The sequence below is a fragment of the Nelumbo nucifera genome, chromosome 3 (assembly GCF_055504915.1).
Source record: "Nelumbo nucifera cultivar China Antique chromosome 3, China Antique-T2T, whole genome shotgun sequence".
Classification (NCBI taxonomy): domain Eukaryota; kingdom Viridiplantae; phylum Streptophyta; class Magnoliopsida; order Proteales; family Nelumbonaceae; genus Nelumbo; species Nelumbo nucifera.
Window position 1 is genome coordinate 63,242,201 of NC_142651.1, and position 21,325 is coordinate 63,263,525.

Sequence of the window (21,325 nt, forward strand, 5' to 3'; positions counted from 1 at the left end):
GCTCAAATGCCATCGACCAAATAATAGAGTAATTTCAATAGCTAAAGATAATTATATCTTCTGGCCCACCCAGTAGATTTCTTGCACATTAAGTAGTGATGATGCAGTCAGTGTATGCATAAAATGCACATACTGTGCTTGTTCTCAACGAAGATTCTACTAATCAGTCCAGCATTAATGTTTAGATCCAGATTAAGACATTATGCAAGCTGAAATAAATGAATAGGAATACCTCTTGCTTTCTCTTTTCCCTCTATTGTACATTTCTTGTAAATAAGACTTATATGTTACAAATCAAAATTGTGCGGTGGTGTAGCAAAGACCACTCCACGCTTCTCTCAATTAGATGAGCCTTTAAGCTTCAAGAAACAAATGGAAAATAATTGCACAAGTTAAGCCATCTTTCCAAACCACATTTCCCTTCCTTTCTATTTGGCTTGACATATGATTTGGAGTATATGGCATGTCTCTCCTGATACATCTATGATGGCTCTCATTGATTACTACTTACAGAAAGAGAAGCCAAAAACCCTCTCTAATCCCAAGTCCTGTAAAGATGCACCAACGTATGGAGCAAGCAATGATGGGTAATCTGACACATTTGATTCCATATAAAACAATTTCAGGGCAAGGTGAAGGCACAAGCATAAATTACTGCAACAGATTTCGGCAAAATTTATACCTGAAAGAACAGGGAGTCTAACAACAGGATAATGCAGTATGAGAAACTGACAACCTCAAGACCCAGAAGCTGCCATACCTTCAAAAAGGGTCTTTCCGGGCCCCTGCAGTGTTGAGATGGAAATGGCGAGAACACCAACTCCACTGAATATCAATCAGTATGGAATGACATATGGCAGTGCACAAACATCAGCTGACTCTATCCGCAAAGCTTCAGCCCACACCTGCGTTATCTCGTCAACCCCTGAGGATTGCTGCTTGGGCTTCTCCAGTCGGAGGTTATCACTGCTGAATAGCCATTCTTGGTCATCAAAATCAGACCATTCCTCCATTTTAGGTACTGTCAGTATCTGGCTTAGATACTTGAAATCAGGATGTGACGGTTTTGTAGATGCTTCACCATTCCCATTAGCTTTTACTGTGGTGAAAGAAAGCTTTGCTGAGAAAGCAGAACTAGGTTGATCTTGTATTATACCATTAACCTTGTGTTCCTTATCATCCACCTTATGGTTATTGGCTGCCCCCTGCCTATCTGAAGTAAACTGGATAGCAGTCTGGCATGTTTCTAATTTCCTTCCATTCTCTGGGAATGGGTGAGAGGAAGAGCTGGGTCTTGGCAACTTATTAGGCCGAATTTCATTGTCTGAAAGAAAATTAAAAGAAAACAGTACAAAGTTGCGCATCAGCTAATAAGAAGCTAAGACAGGAAAACCCACACAAGACAATGATTTTTTTTTTTTTTGATTGATCACACAAGACGATGAATTATCAACAGAAAATGATCCTAACCAGTTGGAAATAGTTTAGTCAAAACCATCGGTCAGCATCCCCAAAACAAACCATTTAAGGCCATCAAGTACTGCAATGCCTCTATTACATCCCTAGTTGAAAGCACACAGTTCAAGATGTGCTTCTAACAACTTGAGAGAAACAGAGATGCTACAGTACTACAATAATGCAGCACAAAGATGAGTGACTCACCATGTAAAAATCCATTCATCTCGAAGCGTTTTCTTTTCTTGAGGTTTCCATCCGTAGCAGCACTCTTTTCATTGTCCTTGGGAAGGTGAAAGGTTTTGACATTTGGAGTATCTACAGGGTCTTTCTTGCTACTCTCCCTGTACTTGTCCTGCTCTCGAAGCTCGCTTTTCTCCTTCACTTTCTCCTTTTCTTTATCCCTGTTTTTATCCTTTCCTTTGCCTTTCTTCTCTCGATCTTTCTCCTTGTGTTTATCCTTCCGTCTATTTTCCTTGTCTTTATTTTTTTCTTTCCCTTCCATCCTCTTCTCAGTATCCTTCTCCATTGGTCGAGCCGTTTTTTCAGCTGTTCTTTGGTCCATTTTGGTGGAGCTCTGAAGCATTGCATTTCCCATGCCTTTTTCCTCATCTTTGTTTCTTTGCCCATCTGCCCTTCTATCATCACTTTTCTTGTCCTTATTATTTTCTTTCCCTTGAACGCTATTTTCCATACCCTTCTCAACCAATCTGCACATAAACTCAGCTTTCCTATGATCTGTACCTGTGAAGTTCTCAACCATTTGGTTTCCTGTCCCCTTGTCTTCATATCTGATCCTCCTGCCCAACTCCTGCACAAATTTAGAATCTTTGATCTCCTCAGCACACTGAATGTTCTGACCAAGTGTCTCTGCATTATGCCCCTCAGGTCGCCCTTCATTTCTCTTGTCACCGAAGGTCTTGTGTTTATCTTTATCCTTTTCCTTGTCCTTCTTATCTTTGTGCTTCTCCTTTCGATCTTTCTTCTCCCTATGCTTATCTTTGCTTTTCTCCTTGTTCTTCTTCTCCTTTCCTTCTTTCTTTTCTTTGTCCTTTTTCTCCTTTTTATGCTTCTTCTCCTTGAGTTTTTCCTGAAAATCACCACCCAGTTAGGATCAAGGTAAATCCAACTGAAAAACCAAACGGAAGAAGGTTCACGGAATGTCATGCCCAAATAACATATAATTTAACTCCAAGTTACAATAAAATTTTCTTTTATCAAAATTTGATGCTTTCTTTCAAGAAAACAAAGACTTGAAACAGAAGTAGAAAAACTACATTGTTGATCAAAGGAATATAAATAATGGGCTCTTTGAAGTTCAAATGAGAGCATGAAAGCAACTTCCATGAATTACTGACCATGAAAAAGTTGAAAACTGAAAATACATAATGTGTATTATCTGAAATCCAGAAATACCCCTAATTAGAGTTGCTGATTTTCCATTGAGGCCTATAGAGTACAACTACCAAATGGTCAATTTTACCATGGGAAAAGATGGTGAATACGCATAAGTCTGCAGGGTGATGTCAAGGAAGGAACAACATAATGTTTAAACCATGACTAGACAGTAATTTAAACTAAGGCTGTTCACGGGTCGGGTTGGGTCGGTTTACTGCAGTTTTTCCAACCGACCCGACCTGGTCGGGTTACCTGACATAGAAACCAAAACCGACCCAGTGTTAAGCAAAACCGACCTGGTCGGGTTGGGTTGGTTTGAGTCGGGTTCGGTTCTAAGTTCATCCCTATGATAAAATCTTGCTAATTTTAAAAACAATCATAAATTGAACATCATTTCAACCATCTCCTATGATAAAATTTAAATGAAAAGTTAATCACAAAAGTTGTTCATTAATCACTATTCACTAATCCAAAGTTTCTTGCAACCATTCAAAAACTAGGTGGCCTAATGGGCTTTGGAACTTCATGTTTGAACGGAACTAAGTCGGTTCGGTTCGGGTTGGTTTCGGTTTTCACACAAGAAAACCGAAACCAACCCGAATCATCGGTTTAGGAATTTGCACAACCCGAAACCGACTCGTGCTGATGAAAACCTGACCGACTCGGGTTGGGTCGGTCCGGGTTGGTCGGTTTGGTCGGGTTGGGCCTTCTTATGAACAGCCCTAATTTAAACCATCATCCAGATGCCAAAGTGGGTCTGGTCAACAACCAATCCAATTTTAATACTCTCTCCAACCACTATTGGCCAGAAAAAGGCATTGGAAAAAACTTTAAGGAAAATCCATTTCTTGATCAAAAGCCCAATTTGCTCTTCTTATGTCTATTTTCACATCTTTTGAGAATTTAAATGAAAAAGCAATAGATGGCTAGGATTTCCAACTGAAGAACACCACAATCCAAATATGGAAAAAATTCAATTTCTTTAATTAAGCACAAAGAAAATAAAAGAACAATTTGGTCTTCTTTGATCTACATGCAGAAAAGCCTTTTTCAGAGGAGCAAACCTCAGGCCCATTGCCAAAGGTGACAGGATGAGGTCCAGATAATGCAACCAGTAGCAGAAGAGATGATCTCAAAGAATAAAGAAGAAAAGGTGATTGTAATGGTCGACCAATCCACAACAGACTCTCCAATGGCTGCCACAATCTTCTCTACCTCTCACTGTTTGTCTTCAAACACTCTTCTGTTTCTTTCTTTCCAGATGATCCAGCATACAGCAAATGGTAAACAGCTCCACACCACCTTAGCTTTCTTACTCCCCCCAAGTGATAGCCACTTGGAAAAGATTTCAGCCAGAGACCTTGGTTGGAACACTTGCATACCAAACAGTGCTGAATAATGTTTCCAGCAGAAACCAGACAATCTACAAGAGAAGAACAAGTGAAATTTGTTTCCTCATTCTCCATGCACATCAGATGGATGTTTGACATGCTGAAACCTCTTGATTTCAGATGCTCTGAAGTTGAAACATTATCCATAGTCACCAGCCACGTAAAGGCTTCTACCCTTGGAGGAACTGGGTTGCCCCACACACCTTCATACCTGATTCCATCCACTCGCTCCTTTAGTAAAGCTGAATAAAAGGACTTAACAGTAAATCTCCCATTCTTGCACTCCTTCCACAACAGCTCATACCTTGAAGAGCTTGACACCTTTGAGTTTTCCAACGACTTAACACACTCCACCTCCCAATCTCAAGGAGGCCTTCTGAATTTAGGACTCCAGACCAGCTTATCCCCATACATCTCATAGTGTCAGTTGATAGTGATGCCATGGTCAGCCAATCTAAACAATCTTGGACATAACTGACATAACCTACCAACTCCACTCCAACCATCCTCGCAAAATCTTATCCTAGTCCCATTCCCTACCAAGAATTAGTAAGATTCCTAAATTCTTGGTTAAGTTTCATAATTCCTTTCCATACACTCACCCCAAACATAGAACAGACCTCCCTCGATTCCCACCCAAATCTAACCACTCCACAATAGAGCCGTTGTCCAAGTGGAATACTCAAGTCAGTTTTATGGTGCGGTAATGGTTAATGATGAATGTCTATGCCTGTCTATGCCTTAGCAGTGTAGGATTGCTATGTGTCTGATTTTAAGATGTCAAAGTGGTATAGCAATAGTAATCAGGTCACAAGTTGTGCATTTCCAATCTAACCATGGTGTTGTTGAGGTAATCAGGCCACTGTTTATCCTCCTTAGTCCTGTGGGTCGCATGTACACAAGCTGGTTCTCATTCTGGTGACATTTCAGCAGTGATTTATTCTTATTAAAGGCAAATATTCTTGCTGCTTGGATCAGACCTACTCTGTTGGTGTTCAGCTTATTAGAGTACAAGTTGAAATAAAAAGGCCACCCCTAGTGGTGAATCAAAGCCTAGATTGATGGTGACTCCAGACTTCCTTACCATCTACATGACTTCAATTCAATCAAATTAGCTGGAATAAGAGTATATGATGATGATGAAGAAGAAGAGAGAATGAAGAGGAAGAAAAGAGAAGATTTCAGGAGAATAGGACGTGTTACTATTCACACACAAGAAAATTTTCATTTTACTTAATAAAGGAATATTACATATATGCTCTTGAATGGCACCTAGATACAAATAGGGAGAAAAGACATAAATACCCCTGCCCACAATGCATAATCTCACCACTCCCCCTCAAGTTGAGTATAAATATCTATCATGCCCAGCTTGCCTAGGTTTCTATCAAGCTTCAAATTGTGGAGGCCCTTGGTAAAACAATCAACAAGTTGATCTTTTGACTTGACAAAAGACACATATTTCGTCATTGCCTAACCTTTCTCTAATGAAGTGTTTGTCAACCTCAATGTGCTTTGTGTGATCATGTTGGACTGAATTATGTGCAATGTATATAGCAGCTCGATTATCACAATACAACCTCAATGGAACTTCAGCTCGGATTCCAATCTCAAATAACAAGGTCTTCAGCCAAAGTAATTTTGATACATCGTGAGCCATAGCCCTATATTTTGCTTCTGCACTGGATCGAGCTACAACTGATTGGTTTTTACTTCTCCAAGACACAACATTACCTCCCACCAATGCATAATAACTAGAGGTGGATTTCCTATCATCTACAGAACCTACAGTATAAGCTTCAACCTTGAGTTGCCCATGATAGGAGTACAACATTCCTTTGCCTAGGCACTCCTTTAAGTAGGCAAGGATCCCATTAACTGCCTACATATGTGAAGTTCTAGAGTTATGCATATACTAACTCACCACACTCACAGCATAGGACATATCAGGTTTGGTCAAGTACAAGTAGATAAGTCGACCAACTAGTCTTCGCTAAACACCCTTGTCTAGAAGAACGTCTCCGTCATCCGCATTTAGTTTATGATTATTGACCTTCAATTGGTTTGCACCCCCAAACTTTGCCAACCTCATGAAGGAGGTCAAGAACATACTTTCTTTGCAAAATGAAAATCCCTTCCTTTGACCTTGCCACTTCAATTCCAAGAAAGTATCCAAGATTCCAAAGATCTTTGATCTCAAATTCAGAAGCAAGAAATAACTTTAGTTGGACTATTCCAGAGTTATCATCTTCGATGACAATAATGTAATCAACATATACTATTAGCAGAGTTACTGGGCCATTAACTCTTCTTATGAAGATAGTATGACCTGCTCGTGATTAAATGAACCCAATTTTAATAACAACCTTACTGAATCTATCAAACTGAGCTTTAGGAGATTGCTTGACCCCATAAAGGGATTTCTTTAGAGAACAAACCTTCCCCTCACTGCCAGCGAAGCTTGCTCCTTGGGGAAGATCCATGAAGACCTCCACTTGAAGATCTCCATTAAGGAAGGCATTCTTCACATCCATCTGGTATAGAGGCCATGAATAGTGAGCAGAAAAGAGACATAATCACTCGAATAGAGTTCATTTTGTCTATAGGTACAAAGGTCTCCTAATAGTCAATCCCATATATTTGGATGTATCCTTTTGCAACCAACCTAACTTTGTATCTTTCAATTGAGCCATCCACCCAGTGTTTAACTATATACACCCACTTGCAACCCACTGGGACCTTACCTTTAGGAAAAGGAACAATCTCCCAAGTTTGTTTCTTTATGAGGGCTTCATCTCTTGGTTCATAGCATATTTCTATTGAGGGGACCGCACTGCATCTATAATGTTACAAGGAATAGAAACAGAGGAAATGGCAGAAACATAGGCAAAGTAGAAAGGTGAAAGGGCATCATAAGAAACATAGTGATGGGATAGGCAATGCAATCTGTTTTTCCTTTTCAAATTGTAATGGGAAGGTCAAGGTCAAATTGTGAGGTATGAGGCTCAGTAGAAGTGGCAATAAGAACCTCAGGTTTAAGGTTGCTTTTAGAATTACTTGGAGCTAGGTGATCAAGTTGTGGTGGACAATCAGCATCATGAGCAACTTTCTTTCTATGCCTTATAAACCACTGTTGCCAAGACCGTGGATGAGGAACATGAGAAGGAGGACGAACAAGAATATCATCACTACAAGTGGGAAGAAAGGAATATTTACTAGAAATGCCCATAGAGGCAGGAACAAGAAGACAAAAAAGAGTCCGATCTTCATTGACACTCTCCCCCTAAAGTGAAGGACGAGATGATTGAAAGAAAGGAGTAGACTCAATAAATATAACATCCTTAGACACATACCGTCAACTAGAGTGAAGATCGAAGCACTTGTACCCCGTTTGGACTGAAGAGTAACCCAGAAAAACACACTTGATAGACTTAGGATCAAGTTTGAGGCGAGGGACTCAAATCTTGAACAAAGCAACTATAACCAAAGACTCTGAGAGGAAGATAGAAAAATGGATCATTCAGGAAAAGAAGCTGATGAGGAGACTAAAGGTGAAGAGTTCGTGAAGGAAGTCTATTAATGAGATACACCACTGCCTCAACTGCATCTCCCTAGAAACGAGTGGGCACACGCATCTGGAAAAGAAGCCCTTTAGCAACTTCAGCCACATGTCTATTTTTTCTCTCTGCCACACCATTCTATTGTGGAGTATGGGAACATGAGCTTTGATGAATTGCTCCTCTTTCTTCAAGGAAGAGTTGAAGATGCTTTTCAAAGTACTCCTTGGCATTATCAAACCTTATTATCTTGATTCTCTTCTCAAACGGAGTTTCCACCATTTTGAAGAATTTCTGAACAATGGAAGGAACTTCATCCCTCCATTTAGGGTTGGCTTACTACTCGATCCTTTCCAAAAACAATTGCTTCAAAACCTTTGGAAGAATAATCTAAAACAGTCAAAGACTCAAAGTTTGCCTCACTATTCTAAGTATGTCTTAATAGATGTCACAATTTACATGTTTACATTACAGGTATTATTGCAGGCCTACAGGTCTAATGCTTTTTCAGTATATCTTAAAATAAGTGTAACATGGATTTACTACTACTTCCGATTGTTGTAACTTGTAAGTTTATCTTATTCATCAAAAAAAAAAACTTGTAAGTTTATCTTTTCCACTTAAAGGAAGAAAAAAAATACCCTTACAACAAGAGTTGTAGGGCTTGCCATCTAAGTGACAAGGTACAAAATTCTTGGCTAAACTTTTTCTTGCTATGCAAGTTACTTGTGTTTTGTTTTAAAAGAAAAAAAAAAGTCAAGACTAAAAGAGAGAATGAAAATTCACACTACTTATTGCTTGAAAACAATTAAGGTAGGTGGGAAAAGTAAAAACCGTGCAAAAAGGATTTAAATAAAATGCTCTAGCTGCCTTAAGGGGGGATTGTCACACTTTGGAAAGATGATGTAGTAGAGGTAGTGGAGGAGTTAATAGGGAGATTCTTAGTTTCCATCAAATTTAAGAATGTAGAGGATGACTTTACTTGGGTGTTAACTAATGTCTACAGTCCCAATAATTATAGAGAAACGAATGACATGTGAGAGGAACTGTATGCAATTCAAGGTTTATGGGAAGGTTGGTCCATGGTGTTTGGGAGGGGAATTTAATGTGATAAGATTTTCTGAAGAAACTAATAACTCCCGACAAACCATCACAACTAGCATGAAAAAGTTTAATAACTTTATTGTTGATTATGAGTTAAAGGAGATCCCAGTAGTGCAAGCTCGATTTATTTGGTCTAATTTACAAGAAGTGCCCTTGTGGTCGAAGTTCGATAGACTTATCTTTAATGTTGATTAGGAGAACTATTGGGGAAACTTGGTGTCTAGACCTTTGCCTAGGGTGACCTCGGATCATTGTCCTATAAGAATAGGTGTGGAAGATTTTATCAGTGGACCTAGACCCTTTAGGTTTGAAAACACGTGGCTAACCCACCAGATTTTGTGAATAAAGTAAAGCTTTGGTGGAATGAGGAATTGAGGGGGATAAAATGGAAAGGGGTAAGATTTCACAAGAAACTGTAGAGGATAAGAGCCAAAATAAAAGTTTGGAATAAGGAACATTTTGGAAGACTTGAGGAGCAAAAAGTGAATCTAATCTCTAGGATAGAAGAGTTGGATGAAAGAAAGGCTCAATCTAGAATGGAGGAGGGGGAGAGAGAGTTCTGAGAGGACAATTGAAGAAGGACCTAGAAGAGGTCCTACTGAGGCAAAGATGGATTATGGAAGGTGATGGGAATACTAAGTTTTTTCATGATGTAGCAAATGGAAGGAGAACAAACTAGAAAGTTTGTGGAACATTTCAAATCGATTTGCAGAAGATCCTTGGAAGAGAGGAGGGAAATCGAAGGAGTTGATTGGCCAAGGTCGGAGGAAGATTAGGTTAGATGGTTGGAAAGAAACTTTGAGGAAGAAGAGATTAGGAAGGCAACGTTTTTGATGGACAGATCCAAAGCTCCAGGACCAGATGGTTTTACAATGGCTTTTTACCAGGATTGTTGGGAGGTGATAAAAGGTAATCTTTGTGAGGTTTTTAATGAGTTTGCAGATAAGCATATAGTTAGCCGAGGCATTAATTCCACATTCTTGGCCCTAGTTCCAAAGAAAGTTGATGCTCTCCATCCTAATGATTTTAGGCCAATTAGTTTGGTGACTAGTATTTATAAAATCCTGGCCAAGGTCCTATCTTTAAGGATTAAAGAAATCCTCCCCTCCATTATTAGTCAGGTTCAAGGGGCTTTCATCCAAGGGCGTCAGATAATTGATCAGATTCTGACTACCAATGAATGTGTGGAAGAGATGAAGAGGTCCAAGAAAAGAGGCTTTGTTTGTAAGCTTGATCTGGAGAAAGCCTATGACTTGGTGGACTGGCAGTTCCTACTAGAGGTTTTGAGGAAGTGTGGGTTTGGGGAAAGATGGTGTAGTTGGATGACTGGTTGTGTTAGATCTTGTCACTATTCCATCCTAGTAAACGGGGTGGTGAGGGATTTTTTTCCAACTAGTAAGTAGGGGTATCAGACAAGGGGACCCACTTTCACCCTTCCTCTTTACCGTGGTAGCTGATGTGTTTAGTCGAATTATTAATAGGGCTGATAGGGAAGATGTGATAAGGGGTTGGAGAGTAGGCACAAACCGAATTCTAATCACTCACCTTCAGTTTGCAGATGACTTGATGATCTTCTGTGAGGGAGGCTTCGGTGAGGTGGAAAATTTGAAAGAATTGATTACAGTTTTTGAAAGAGTCTCTAATTTGAAAATCAATCTAGGAAAAAGTAGCATAGCCGGAGTAAATTTAGTTTTTGAGGAGGTTGAGGCGATTGCAGGCTGTCTTGAGTGCTCCATTTCCTCCTGGCCTTTTTCTTACTTAGGGCTTTCGTTGGGAGCAAACCCTAGGGAGAGTAGGTTCTATGCCCCATTCTTGGAGAAGTTGGAAAAGAGATTAGCTGTGTGGAAGAAAAATTATATCTCTTTGGGTGGGAGGATCATTTTGATAAAAGCTACCCTCATGAATCTACCTACCTATTATCTCTCTGTCTTTAGGATACCGTCTAGGGAAGCGAAGTTGGAAAAATTGATGAAAGATTTTCTGTGGGAACCGGGAGAAAGTAAAAAAGAATATTTAATTAATTGGGGGGTTGTGGGTAGAAGCAAAGAGGAAGGAGGATTAGGGCTAGGAAATGTGCTTAAAAAGAACTCAGCTCTATTAGGGAAGTGGCTGTGGAGATGGCCTTTGGAGCAGGATAGACTTTGGCACGAAGTAGTGAAGAGTATTCATGGATGTTCAGAGAGTGGTTGGGATGCTAGTGCATCAAGGAGGGCTAACCTAGCCATACCTTGAAAAGCAATTCACAAAATTCTTCCACAGTTCCTCAGCGGTGTCAGGTATGATGCTTGCTCAAGTAATTCTATTCGGTTTTGGGAGGACATTTGGGTTGGAAATCAACCTCCGAAAGACCTTTTTCCTTCGTTGTACTCTGTTTCCTTGTATAAAAAAGAGGTGATCTCAAAATTCCTTCTGTCGAATTTATGTTTACTAGCTTTGTCTTGGGACTTTAGTTTCTGTAGAGGGTTAAGGGATGAGGAAATCAAGTGTTTGTCTACTCTTTTGTGTCTCCTTGATAAGGTTTGGCTGGATCCCTCGAAACTTGATAAAAGGATTTGGGCCATTCACCCCAATGAGTCTCTCTCTTGTGGCTCCTTTTTCAAGTTCCTCTGCCAATCTCCCTCTCAACAGAGTTTCCCTTCTAAAGAAGTCTGGTGTAGGCTGGTCCCCCCAAGGCTATGGCTTTGTGCTGGGAAGTGTGGCATGGTAAAGTAAACACGATTGATAACCTACAAAAGAGAAGACTCGTCCTTTGTATTTCACCAAACTGGTGCATCCTTTGCAGATCTCATGGTGAGGATTGTAATCATCTATTTTTATCTTGTAGTGTAACTATAGAGCTCTGGGCTTGGCTTCTATCTTTGTTTGGGTATAGTTGGAATATACCAGCAGAAGTAAGCACAATCTTTAACCCTTATTTCTTCTCTTGGCCCCATAAAAGTGAAAGGAAAATGTGGAGATGCTCGCGAGCAGCATTGTTATGGACAGTATGGGAAGAAAGGAAAACAAGAATCTTCCAAGAAAAAGGAAGAAGCAATCAAGCCTTAAAGGACTGCATTATGTCCAGGTCATTACATTGGTTAAAGACTCTAGAATTATTTAACCATTTCACTTTTACTGATTGTTGGAAGGATTGGAAGTTGGTAGCAAGCTGTTCCTCCTACAAGGGAAGGGTAGTGACTAGCTGGGTCCCCCCTCCTCTTGGTTCTGTGAAGCTGAATTTTGATGGGAGTAGACAAAGTAACCCGGGCCCCTTTGGGATGGGAGGTGTACTGAGGAATGAGGCTGGAGAGGTTATCTTAATCTACTCTGGCCCTTTAGGAGTTGGGAACTCTATCCGGGCAGAACTGTTAGCTGCAATACAAAGAATACTTCTTGCAAAAGAAGTGGGCGTGGAGAAGCTTTTGATTGAAGGAGACTCTAAGACAGTGATGGACTGGTTAAATAATCTGGAGGATGTCACTTGGGGCTACAAAAATGAGTTAAAGAAATTCAAATGGCTGACAAGAAATATGTCTATAACAGTACAATGGGTTGGGAGATCAGAAAATGCTTTTGCTGATGTCTTGGCAAAACAAGGGATAAATAGGGAAACATTGTTCTAGGCACAATTGTAACTATTGTTTTAATTTCAACATTCATGCTTTCTCTGTTGTAGTTTGTGTATTTGCTGTTTGGAGAGGCTGCTCCTCACGCCTCTAAGGGGATTTTCTTGTATTTATTCTTTATTTTAATGGAATTAATGTTATTTATCAAAAAAAACTTAAACTACTAAATGTAAATTAAGAAGTATTTGATATAATTGGTCCACTAACATAATCAGTTTACTATTATTCCATGATAGAAGAAAACTGAGCACTTAGGAAATAAATTAGCATGACTTCTAAGCTTAAAGGTTAGCAACATTGCCGCTAACCTGAAAGGCTGCTAATTTTAATTGGACAGAAAGCAAAATAGACTAACTTGGTCAACAGTGAATTCCAAATAAATCAGTGCTCCAATTTTTCACTGTAAACAACAAGACTCTTCTCAAATAGTGGAGAGACTGAAAATTATAAATATCCCATCCTATTGGTTCTCAAGGATTGGAAAAAAATTTGTTGTCTAAAAGAATGTCATAACCAGATACATTTGGCTCATATCTAGCAATAAAGCTAGGGGAATTTGGTCTTTGTTTATGATTATAGGGAACAAAATAAAACATAGTAATTTGGGGTCCCCAAAAAGGTTTCAAACTTTCAATAACAACAGAAAATTGCTCCAAAAATACTCTTCTGTCCCTATTAATGCCAACTAATAAGTAAGCCAATAATGACATCCGTTATTCCTCTGATAAAGAGATACAACCAATAAGCGGTTAGCTTATATGAATTGATTTGTCGTAGTAGTAGAACACTTCCTGACAACAGTAAAAGATGCAGATTTATATGATACAAAATTAACCAAGATACCTCCATGTCAACAAGATATTACTAAGAGAGAGGAAATGATATAAGCTTGATAAGATTAGACCATTATGATGCCATCCATGAGGTCACCTGGGAGCAATGCATTGTACCAGTGACCAAGTGAGGTCTAAGTAGGCAAAGATTCCCAAGACTTTCCACTGAACCAGCATAGGAAACATCAGCAAAGACAACACTTTGGAGGGAGAGAATGATATAGATTTAAGGACTGATTGGTTGTTAGGGGAAATGAAGGAACATGGCATGATTTCTGAACCTCAACAAAACTTGAAAGAGGAAGGAATTAGCAACACTCTAGCGCAGAGGACACAATCAGAGGAGAAAACTGAAAACTCGACTGAGGAAAACTTATATCCCAAATCTCAACATTTACAAGGGGTTCAGAAAGAAGGAAACTTTGATTACCAAAAACCTAGCAGAGATGCACCGGTCAGGGATAAGTGAAAGACACTTGAAAGCAGTCCAAGTAGTTACAGTGGCATGACAGGCAAACCCAACTTAGTAACACCCCTAGTGGAAGATGCTGCTCCTAGATCTAAGCTGGATGGGAAATCAAAGAACGATTTGTTAATTGTGCCAAACATTCCCCCTCCGGAACCAGGTATTGAAGTCAATTCAGTTTTTAGTACCAATCCTTCTTTTGTGCCCGAAACAGGTGATCCAGTATCCTCTTCTCCTACCCATCCAAGAGCCAATGAATCGCTAATTCCAATTAAGGTGGCTGACGGGGCAATCTGGAATATTGAGGGGGAGGAAATAGAGAAAGAGGGGAAAAAATCTGGAGTTTAATTAGTGAATTTCTTGAGGCATTAAAAAAGAAAACTGGAAAATTTGAGAGAAATCTGAAAGTCCCTTAGCAGATCCAAGAGGAAAAAATCCTGATGAGGGTCTGAGGAACAAGTTAGAAAAAGGAGGGGGAGGAAGATTCAGTTGCTGGCTTTATTGGGAAATTAGGCTGTAAGATTAAGGATCCTAACAAACTGAAAGCCTACCTTAGAAAGATGGAAGAAGGGGAAAAAAGAAGGGAGAGGAAATTAAGTGAGGTTGAAAGCTTAAGAATAGATGTTGAAGGGGACAAGGAATTCAGTGGTAGAGGGGAAAGGTGAACAGGGGAGTAAAGAAGAGGGAACTAGTAAAGGGGTTTTTTGACAAAGTTAGAATGAGGATAATAAGCTGGAATTTACGTGGTTTGAGGAGTGCAAGGAAAAGTGTTATAAGAAAATAGGCTCTCAGAAAAGAAAAGCCTGATGTGGTCTTGTTACAGGAATCCAAATTGGCAGACTTTGACAATAGATGGGTAAAAAGCTTATGAAAATCCAGGGGCATAAGTTGGGCATGACCCCCCCTCTTGGGGGGCCTCGGGTGGCATTACCACTCTATGGAGGACTGAAGTATTGGAAGGAGTAGAAGAATTGATTGGAAACTTTACAGTGTCCATTAAGTTTAAACAGGTTAAGGATGGGTTTTAATGGGTTCTAACTTCTAACCAATATTTATGGACTGAATACCTATATAGAAAGAAATGAAATGTAGGAAGAACTCAGTGCTATCAGAGGCTTGCAGGAGGGATAATGGTGTATTGAGGGTGATTTCAATGTTGTCAGATTTTCAGAGTAAATAAATAATCCAAGGCAAAGGATCACAACTAGCATGAGGAAATTTAATTTATTTGTGAATTCCTTTGAACTCAAGGATTTGCCTTTAGCCCATCACAGCTTTACTTGGTCAAACCTCCAACCTAACTCTGTTTGCTCTAGATTAGATAAATTTTTATTCTCAGTGGATTGGGAGGAGCACTGGGTGGTTTAATTGCGAAGGATTTACCAAGACTAACCTCAGACCATTGGCCGGTTGCACTTTATAAGGAAGACACGAAGAGTTGAGGCGTTGGGTCCCAACTCCCTTCAGATTTGAGAACATGTTGTTATGTCCATCTGGGGTTTATTCATAAAATAAAGGAGTGGTGGGAAGAGGTAGGCCCAGAGCCAATTGGAAAGGAATGCAATTCCATAGGAAATTGCAAGTGCTGGAAGCCAAAATCAAGGAATGGAATGTTTTGCACATTGGCATATTGGAAGAAATTAAACAAAAGGTTTTTCATCAAATTGAAAAGTTGGATAACAAGGAGATCCAAGGCTCTCTTGAAGATGGGATTTGAAGAAAAAAATGGAGGATATATTACTAAAATAAGAAATTAGTTGGAGGAAAAATCGAGAAATAAGTGGGTTAAAGAGGGAGATAGAAACACAAAGTTCTTTCATGCTGAGGCCAACGGAAGAAGTAAGAACTTTGTATCCAAATTGGAGATTGATGGTGAGGTTCTATCTCCACCAGGAGAGATTGCAAGGGCTTTTGTTGATCTTTTTTTTTTTTTTTTTTTTTTTTGATGAATGGCTTTTCTGGATCATTTTAAATCTATTTTCAGGCAGCCCATTGGTGAAAGAATCTGGATTGAAGGGTTGGAGTGGCCATCTATACCTGAGGACTTAAAAGCTGGGTTGGCAAAACTTTATGAGGAAGAGGAAATCAAAGCAGCTATAATCTCAATGGATAGGTCTGAAGCTCTAGGGCCAAACAGCTTCACTATGGCATTTTACCAGGATTGTTGGGAAATAATAAAATTTGATATTATGGAGATTTTTAATGAATTCTTTGAAAGAGGAGTAATAAACCCAGGTTTAAATGCCTTTATCACCCAAGTTCCTAAAAAGAGTGGAGTTATTCACCCAAAAGACTTTAGACCAATTAGCTTGGTGAATAGTCTTTACAAAGTAATTGCCAAAGTCATATCTCAGAGGATCAGGAAAGTTCTTCCTGCTATTATATATCCAAATCAAGGAGCTTTTGTGCAGAACAGACGAATTATGGATCAGACCTTAATTGCAAATGAATGTGTTGAGGATATGAAGAGATCAAAGAAAAAAGGTCTGATTTGTAAATTGGATTTGGAAAAAGCCTATGACTTGGTCGGCTGGACATTCCTAATCGAGATTTTAAGGCATTGTAGATTTGGTGATTGATGGTTCAAGTGGATTTGGGGTTGTTTGAGGACTTGTCATTACTCGGTGTTGGTAAATGGTAGAGTGGGTGATTTCTTCCCTGCTAAGTGTGGGACTAGGCAAGAAGACCCCCCTCTTCCTTCATATTCACTCTTATTGCAGATGTTCTGAGTAGGATCATTTCAAGGGCAAATTCAAGGTGTTTAGTGGAAGGGTGGAGAGCGGGGAAGGAGAGTGTGTTGACCACCCATTTACAACTTGCAGATGTTACAGTATTGTTCTGTGAGGGAGGTGAATGGAATGGGTGAAAAACTTAAAATTGTCAGTACAACTCTTTGCTAGAATGTCAAATTTAAAAATGAACTTTGAGAAGAGTTGTATTGCTGGGATCAACATGGCTGAAGGGGAGATGGCAGAATGTGCAAATATTTTGGGGTATAGCTTAGCTCAATGGCCTCTGATGTATCTAAGCCTACCTCTTGGTACTAATCCTACAGAAATTAGCTTTTGGAACCCAGTAATAGAAATAATTACCAAGAGGCTTTCATCCTGGAATAGAGGGTATCTATCCTTGGGAGGAAGGATTACTCTAATTAGGTCAGCACTATGTAACCTACCAGTTTATTACTTGTTAGTATTTAAGATCCCAATAGGTGTAAGGAAGAAGTTAGAGAAGGTAATAAGGGATTTCTTATGGAAAACGGGGGAAGGTAAGAGGGATCATAGGATAAGATGGTAAGTGGCATGTAGGGACAAAAATAAAGGGAGTTGGGCATAGAGAATATACAAAAGAGAAACATTGCATTCCTAGGGAAATGGTTATGGAGATTGTTGTTGAAAAGAGAGAAATTATGGGCTAAGGTCATAGCAAGTATTCATGGGCTCTTGGACAATGGATGGGATGCTGGAGCATCAGTAAGGGAAATCGAGCTTCTCCTTGGAAGGCCGTAAATGAAATCCTACCATCTTTCCTTCCCTTCATCAAATATAATCTTTGCAGTAGTAATGGGATTAAATTTTGGGAACATACATGGCTGGGCTCTTCCCCTCTAAAAGAACAATTCCCCTCTCTCTTTGCCCTTTCTTGTTTAAAAAATAAGCTTATCTCCAAGTTCCTTGTCCCCTCAAACTCTACCAATGGGGTAAGTTGGGATTTAAGGCTCAAGAGGGGTATAAGAGACTATGAGCTTCAAAATGTGATGTGCTTACTCCAATTGTTGGTGAAAGTTTTCCTTGAACCTTCTAAACTAGATAGTCAAATTTGGACTTGTACTCCTAGTTTTTTCTCTTGTGCTTCCTTCTATAGAGTCCTCTCTCAAACTAGATAGCCCTGCCGCCAAGGCGAGGCTAGGCGACAAGGGGGCATCTTGTCACCTAGTCACCTAGACATGCGCCTAGGCATCACCTAGGCGATGGATTCTTTTTATGTTGAAAAGATAGGTCCTAAGGTAGTTCCCTAGGTACCATAGCCATACTTTATTAATAATTATTCATAATTTTCACAAGAAAAGTATAAAGTTCATATTAAAGTATAGAAAATCAACATATAGTAGTAGTAGTAGTAGTAGTAGAAAAAGAAGAAGAAGAAGAAGAAGAATATATGGAAGAACAAAATGTGCTGACTAGATAAAATTTTAAGTTCTTGCTTACTTGGTTCAGGTTTTGAAGTCTTTGAGGGTTCAATACAGCATTTAGCAATGTTTGTGTTGATTAAACCCTAAATAAATAAGAAAACAATAAAAAGGAATTAGTATATAAACACACAAAATGATTATTTTGATTTAATTATGTCTATTTTATAATTATAATCTCAAAAAAGAATGAACAAAAAAGTATTTTATAGTAGGAAGTAAAAAACTGCTTGGCGATCAAGCGAGGCGAGCCTCAAAGGGCGTCTTGTCACCTAGGCGGTCGCCTTGACAACTATGCTTATCCCCACACTGGTGTGTTTTATGCAAAGCTAATGGTGAGAACTGTTCCCATCTACTTATCTCTTGTTCCTTTACTGCATATATATATATATACTTTTTTTTTATAAATGATAAAATTTCAACCTATAAGCTTAATAACCAGTTTCTACACGGTGATTTCTAAGTTGCTGACCAACCGACTCAAAAAGGTGATTGGTAAGTTGGTCCTTCCTTCTCAGGTGCCTTTGGGACCAAAGGCAAATCTTGGATGGTCCTCTTATTGCAAACGAATGCATAGATTCTCGATTTTTTTATCAGCAAGGCATAGATTCTCAATTGCGGCAAGGGGAACCTGGTTTGGCGTGCAAACTAGATCTCAAGAAAGCCTATGATCATGTGTTTTGGCCTTTTATTGACTACGTGTTACGGAGAATGGGGTTTGGGGTTGTGCGGAGGAAAAGGATTTCCGCTGTATTTCAGCTCCCTGGTTTTCAGTGCTCATTAATGGGGAGTCGGAAGGTTTTTCTCGAAGGAGGAAGGGGTCTTCATCAAGGTAACCCTTTATCCCCTTTTCTTTTTACTTTAGTAGTGGAGCCGTTAGGCAGGTTGGTGAACAAGGCAGTCAAGGAAGGCTTTATTCAAAGTTTTTCGGTGGGTACTAATGGCCCAACAATTACCTTGTTACAGTTTGCTGACAACACTCTTATCTTCTCAAGAGCTACTCACTCACATTTGTTGTTCCTCAGATGTTTACTGATCTGTTTTGAAGCAGCGTCAGGTCTGAAGATAAATCTGCAAAAAAGCCAGATCATTCCGATAGGGGAGGTCCCACAAGTTGCATAGTTAGCTGCTACCTTGGGCTTCCGGATAGGTTCTTTGCTTTCAAATTATTTGGGCCTGCCTCTTGGTGCAAATTACATGTCTACTGCTGTTTGGGATCCAGTTATTGAGCGAAGAGGAAATTGGCAGGGTGGAAAGGAAAGTTCTTGTCTGAAGGAGGGAAGGTGGTCTTAATTCAGAGTGTTCTCTCTAGTCTGCCAACCTATTATTTATCACTATTCTCTTTGCCTGCTTCAGTTGCCAGTGTTCTGGAGAAATTAAGGAGGCATTGTTTATGGGATAGACCTAATGAGGAAAAGAAATTGCATTTGGCTTTGTGGAATTCTGCTTGCACCCCAAAAGCTATGGGAGGTTTGGGTTTCAAAAGGTTGTGTTTGTTAAATGATGCTCTAATGTGTAAATGGTTGTGGAGATATGGGGAAGAGTTGCACCAGTTGTGGCACCTGGTCTTTTTTTTTTTGAAAATTAAAGAGCACAATTCATTAAAATAAAAATAATTACAGAGGAAGGTGATAAGAAATCACCCGAGAGAAGGAAAGACGGAAAGACTACTTGGACACTTCTTACACTAGACAATAGCCACCAAAAGACTCTGGAAAGAGAACAGCAGAACTAATTCCTCCTGCACCAAATCCTAGACCGAAAACAACAAGGACAACTACAACGAACTAATTTCTCTTGCTCCACAACAGGCCTACAGCACTAGTGTTTGCAATGGAATAATGGCTCGGCTCCCTTTGTTTCAGCAACATGTCTCTTTCAAGGTGGGGGATGGAAGTAGAATCACCTTTTGGAATGGTATTTGGTGTTCAGATCAGCCTCAGGCAGAGTTGTTCCAACCCCCTTTTCTCGTTATCTGTAAGGATGGTGCTGTTAAAGATTTCTTTGAGCTGATTAGTAGGCAGGTGGTGTGGGTTCCCAGATTTCATAGAAATCTAATGACTCCAAGTGGATCTCTTGGGAGGGTTGTTAAGCAGTTTGAATGCTATCCAACCCAATCCTAATTCCAGGGATGTCAGGCCGTGGTCGAACAGGAAGGAGGTTCAGTTTTCAGTTCGTTTGGTTGGCTGTTAAGGATAAGGTCCAGTCTGATGAATGCCTGTTGAGGCACGGAATAGAGCTGGATACCACCTGTAGCTTTTGTGGCATAGCATATGAATCCATCCATCATCTATTGATTCACTGTCCCTACACCTATCAGGTCTGGTGTCATTTCATCAGGCTGTTCCACCTGGTTTGGGTTTCCCCCAGTGTTTTAAAAGCGCAAAGCGCAAAAAAAAATGCAGGGGTCAATTTGTGCCTGAGACGCAAGGCGTGCACCTTCTTAAGCAAGGCACAAAAATAAAAATGGCTAAAAAATCCAAAAAAAATGCCAAAATTTTTCAAAAAATGCAAAAAAATAAAAAAATTATTAAACATAATATTAATAAAATATAAACTTTAATTTTAAATAAATGCTTTAAAAAACCTAATATCTAATATTAAAATACATAAATATAACATGTAAAGCATATTCAAATGAGAATTTAAAATAAAATTAAATATATAAAACATTTTCAAGCATATAAAACCCGCAATCTCTTTTTTCTCAATTGCACTACTTCAAGTAGTAGCTAATGTGATGTAAAACATATTACATTCCTGATTCTATGAGCCGCCTTTGTACCACAACCCTTGAGGCAAGGTCCACGTTAGGTCTTAAACTCTTAGTCCTCACACAAAAAAAAATAATGATTTTATAGTTTTAATTGCTTTTTAAGAAGACATTTTATTAGGATGAATGAATGAACAACATTACCAAATAGGGGGTTCTCGAAGCCCCTGGCCCAGCCACTAGACACAAAAAAAGCAAAAAAGCATCAAAGTTTCAAAAGGCACACGCCTAGGTGCACCAGGCGTGCACCTTTTGAAAGGGCAGTGCCTAGGACCCGAGCGAGGCGCGCCTACCCTGAGATGCGCCTCACCTGTGCACCTAGGCACGCCTTTTAAATCACTGGTTTCCCCTGCCTCTGTGGCCAATTTAATCTCAGGTTGGAGGTTAAACTGCTTCTCAGATAAAGGCCAATTCTTGTGGTAGAGCCTGCCTTTTGCAATTTTTTGGATGGTGTGGAACGAGCACAATCAGAGGATTTTTTAGTCTAAATCCAATGCAGTGGAGGTAGTTTAGGGAAGGTGGAAAGGCTGCTTGTGAGCTGGACTAGGTGATCG

The 21,325-nt window shown here is 39.6% G+C and overlaps 1 protein-coding gene across 4 annotated transcripts in view; it reads right to left on the reverse strand.

Moving 5' to 3' along the window:
- Positions 1 to 213: 213 nt before the first annotated feature.
- The window catches only part of LOC104609445 (uncharacterized), a 29,507-nt gene continuing 8,395 nt past the window's right edge, over positions 214 to 21,325 (reverse strand). For 2 of the 4 annotated variants that reach the window (XM_010275770.3, XM_010275771.3), the window contains exons 3-4: positions 1,663 to 2,545; positions 214 to 1,324 (exon numbers count right to left, since the gene is read on the reverse strand). In XM_010275770.3, coding sequence (XP_010274072.1) covers positions 837 to 1,324; positions 1,663 to 2,545 — 1,371 coding nt within the window. In that variant the 3' untranslated portion in view covers positions 214 to 836. The remainder of the gene's footprint in view (positions 1,325 to 1,662; positions 2,546 to 21,325) is intronic. The other 2 variants (XR_737270.3, XR_737269.3) reach the window with 2 other exon arrangements.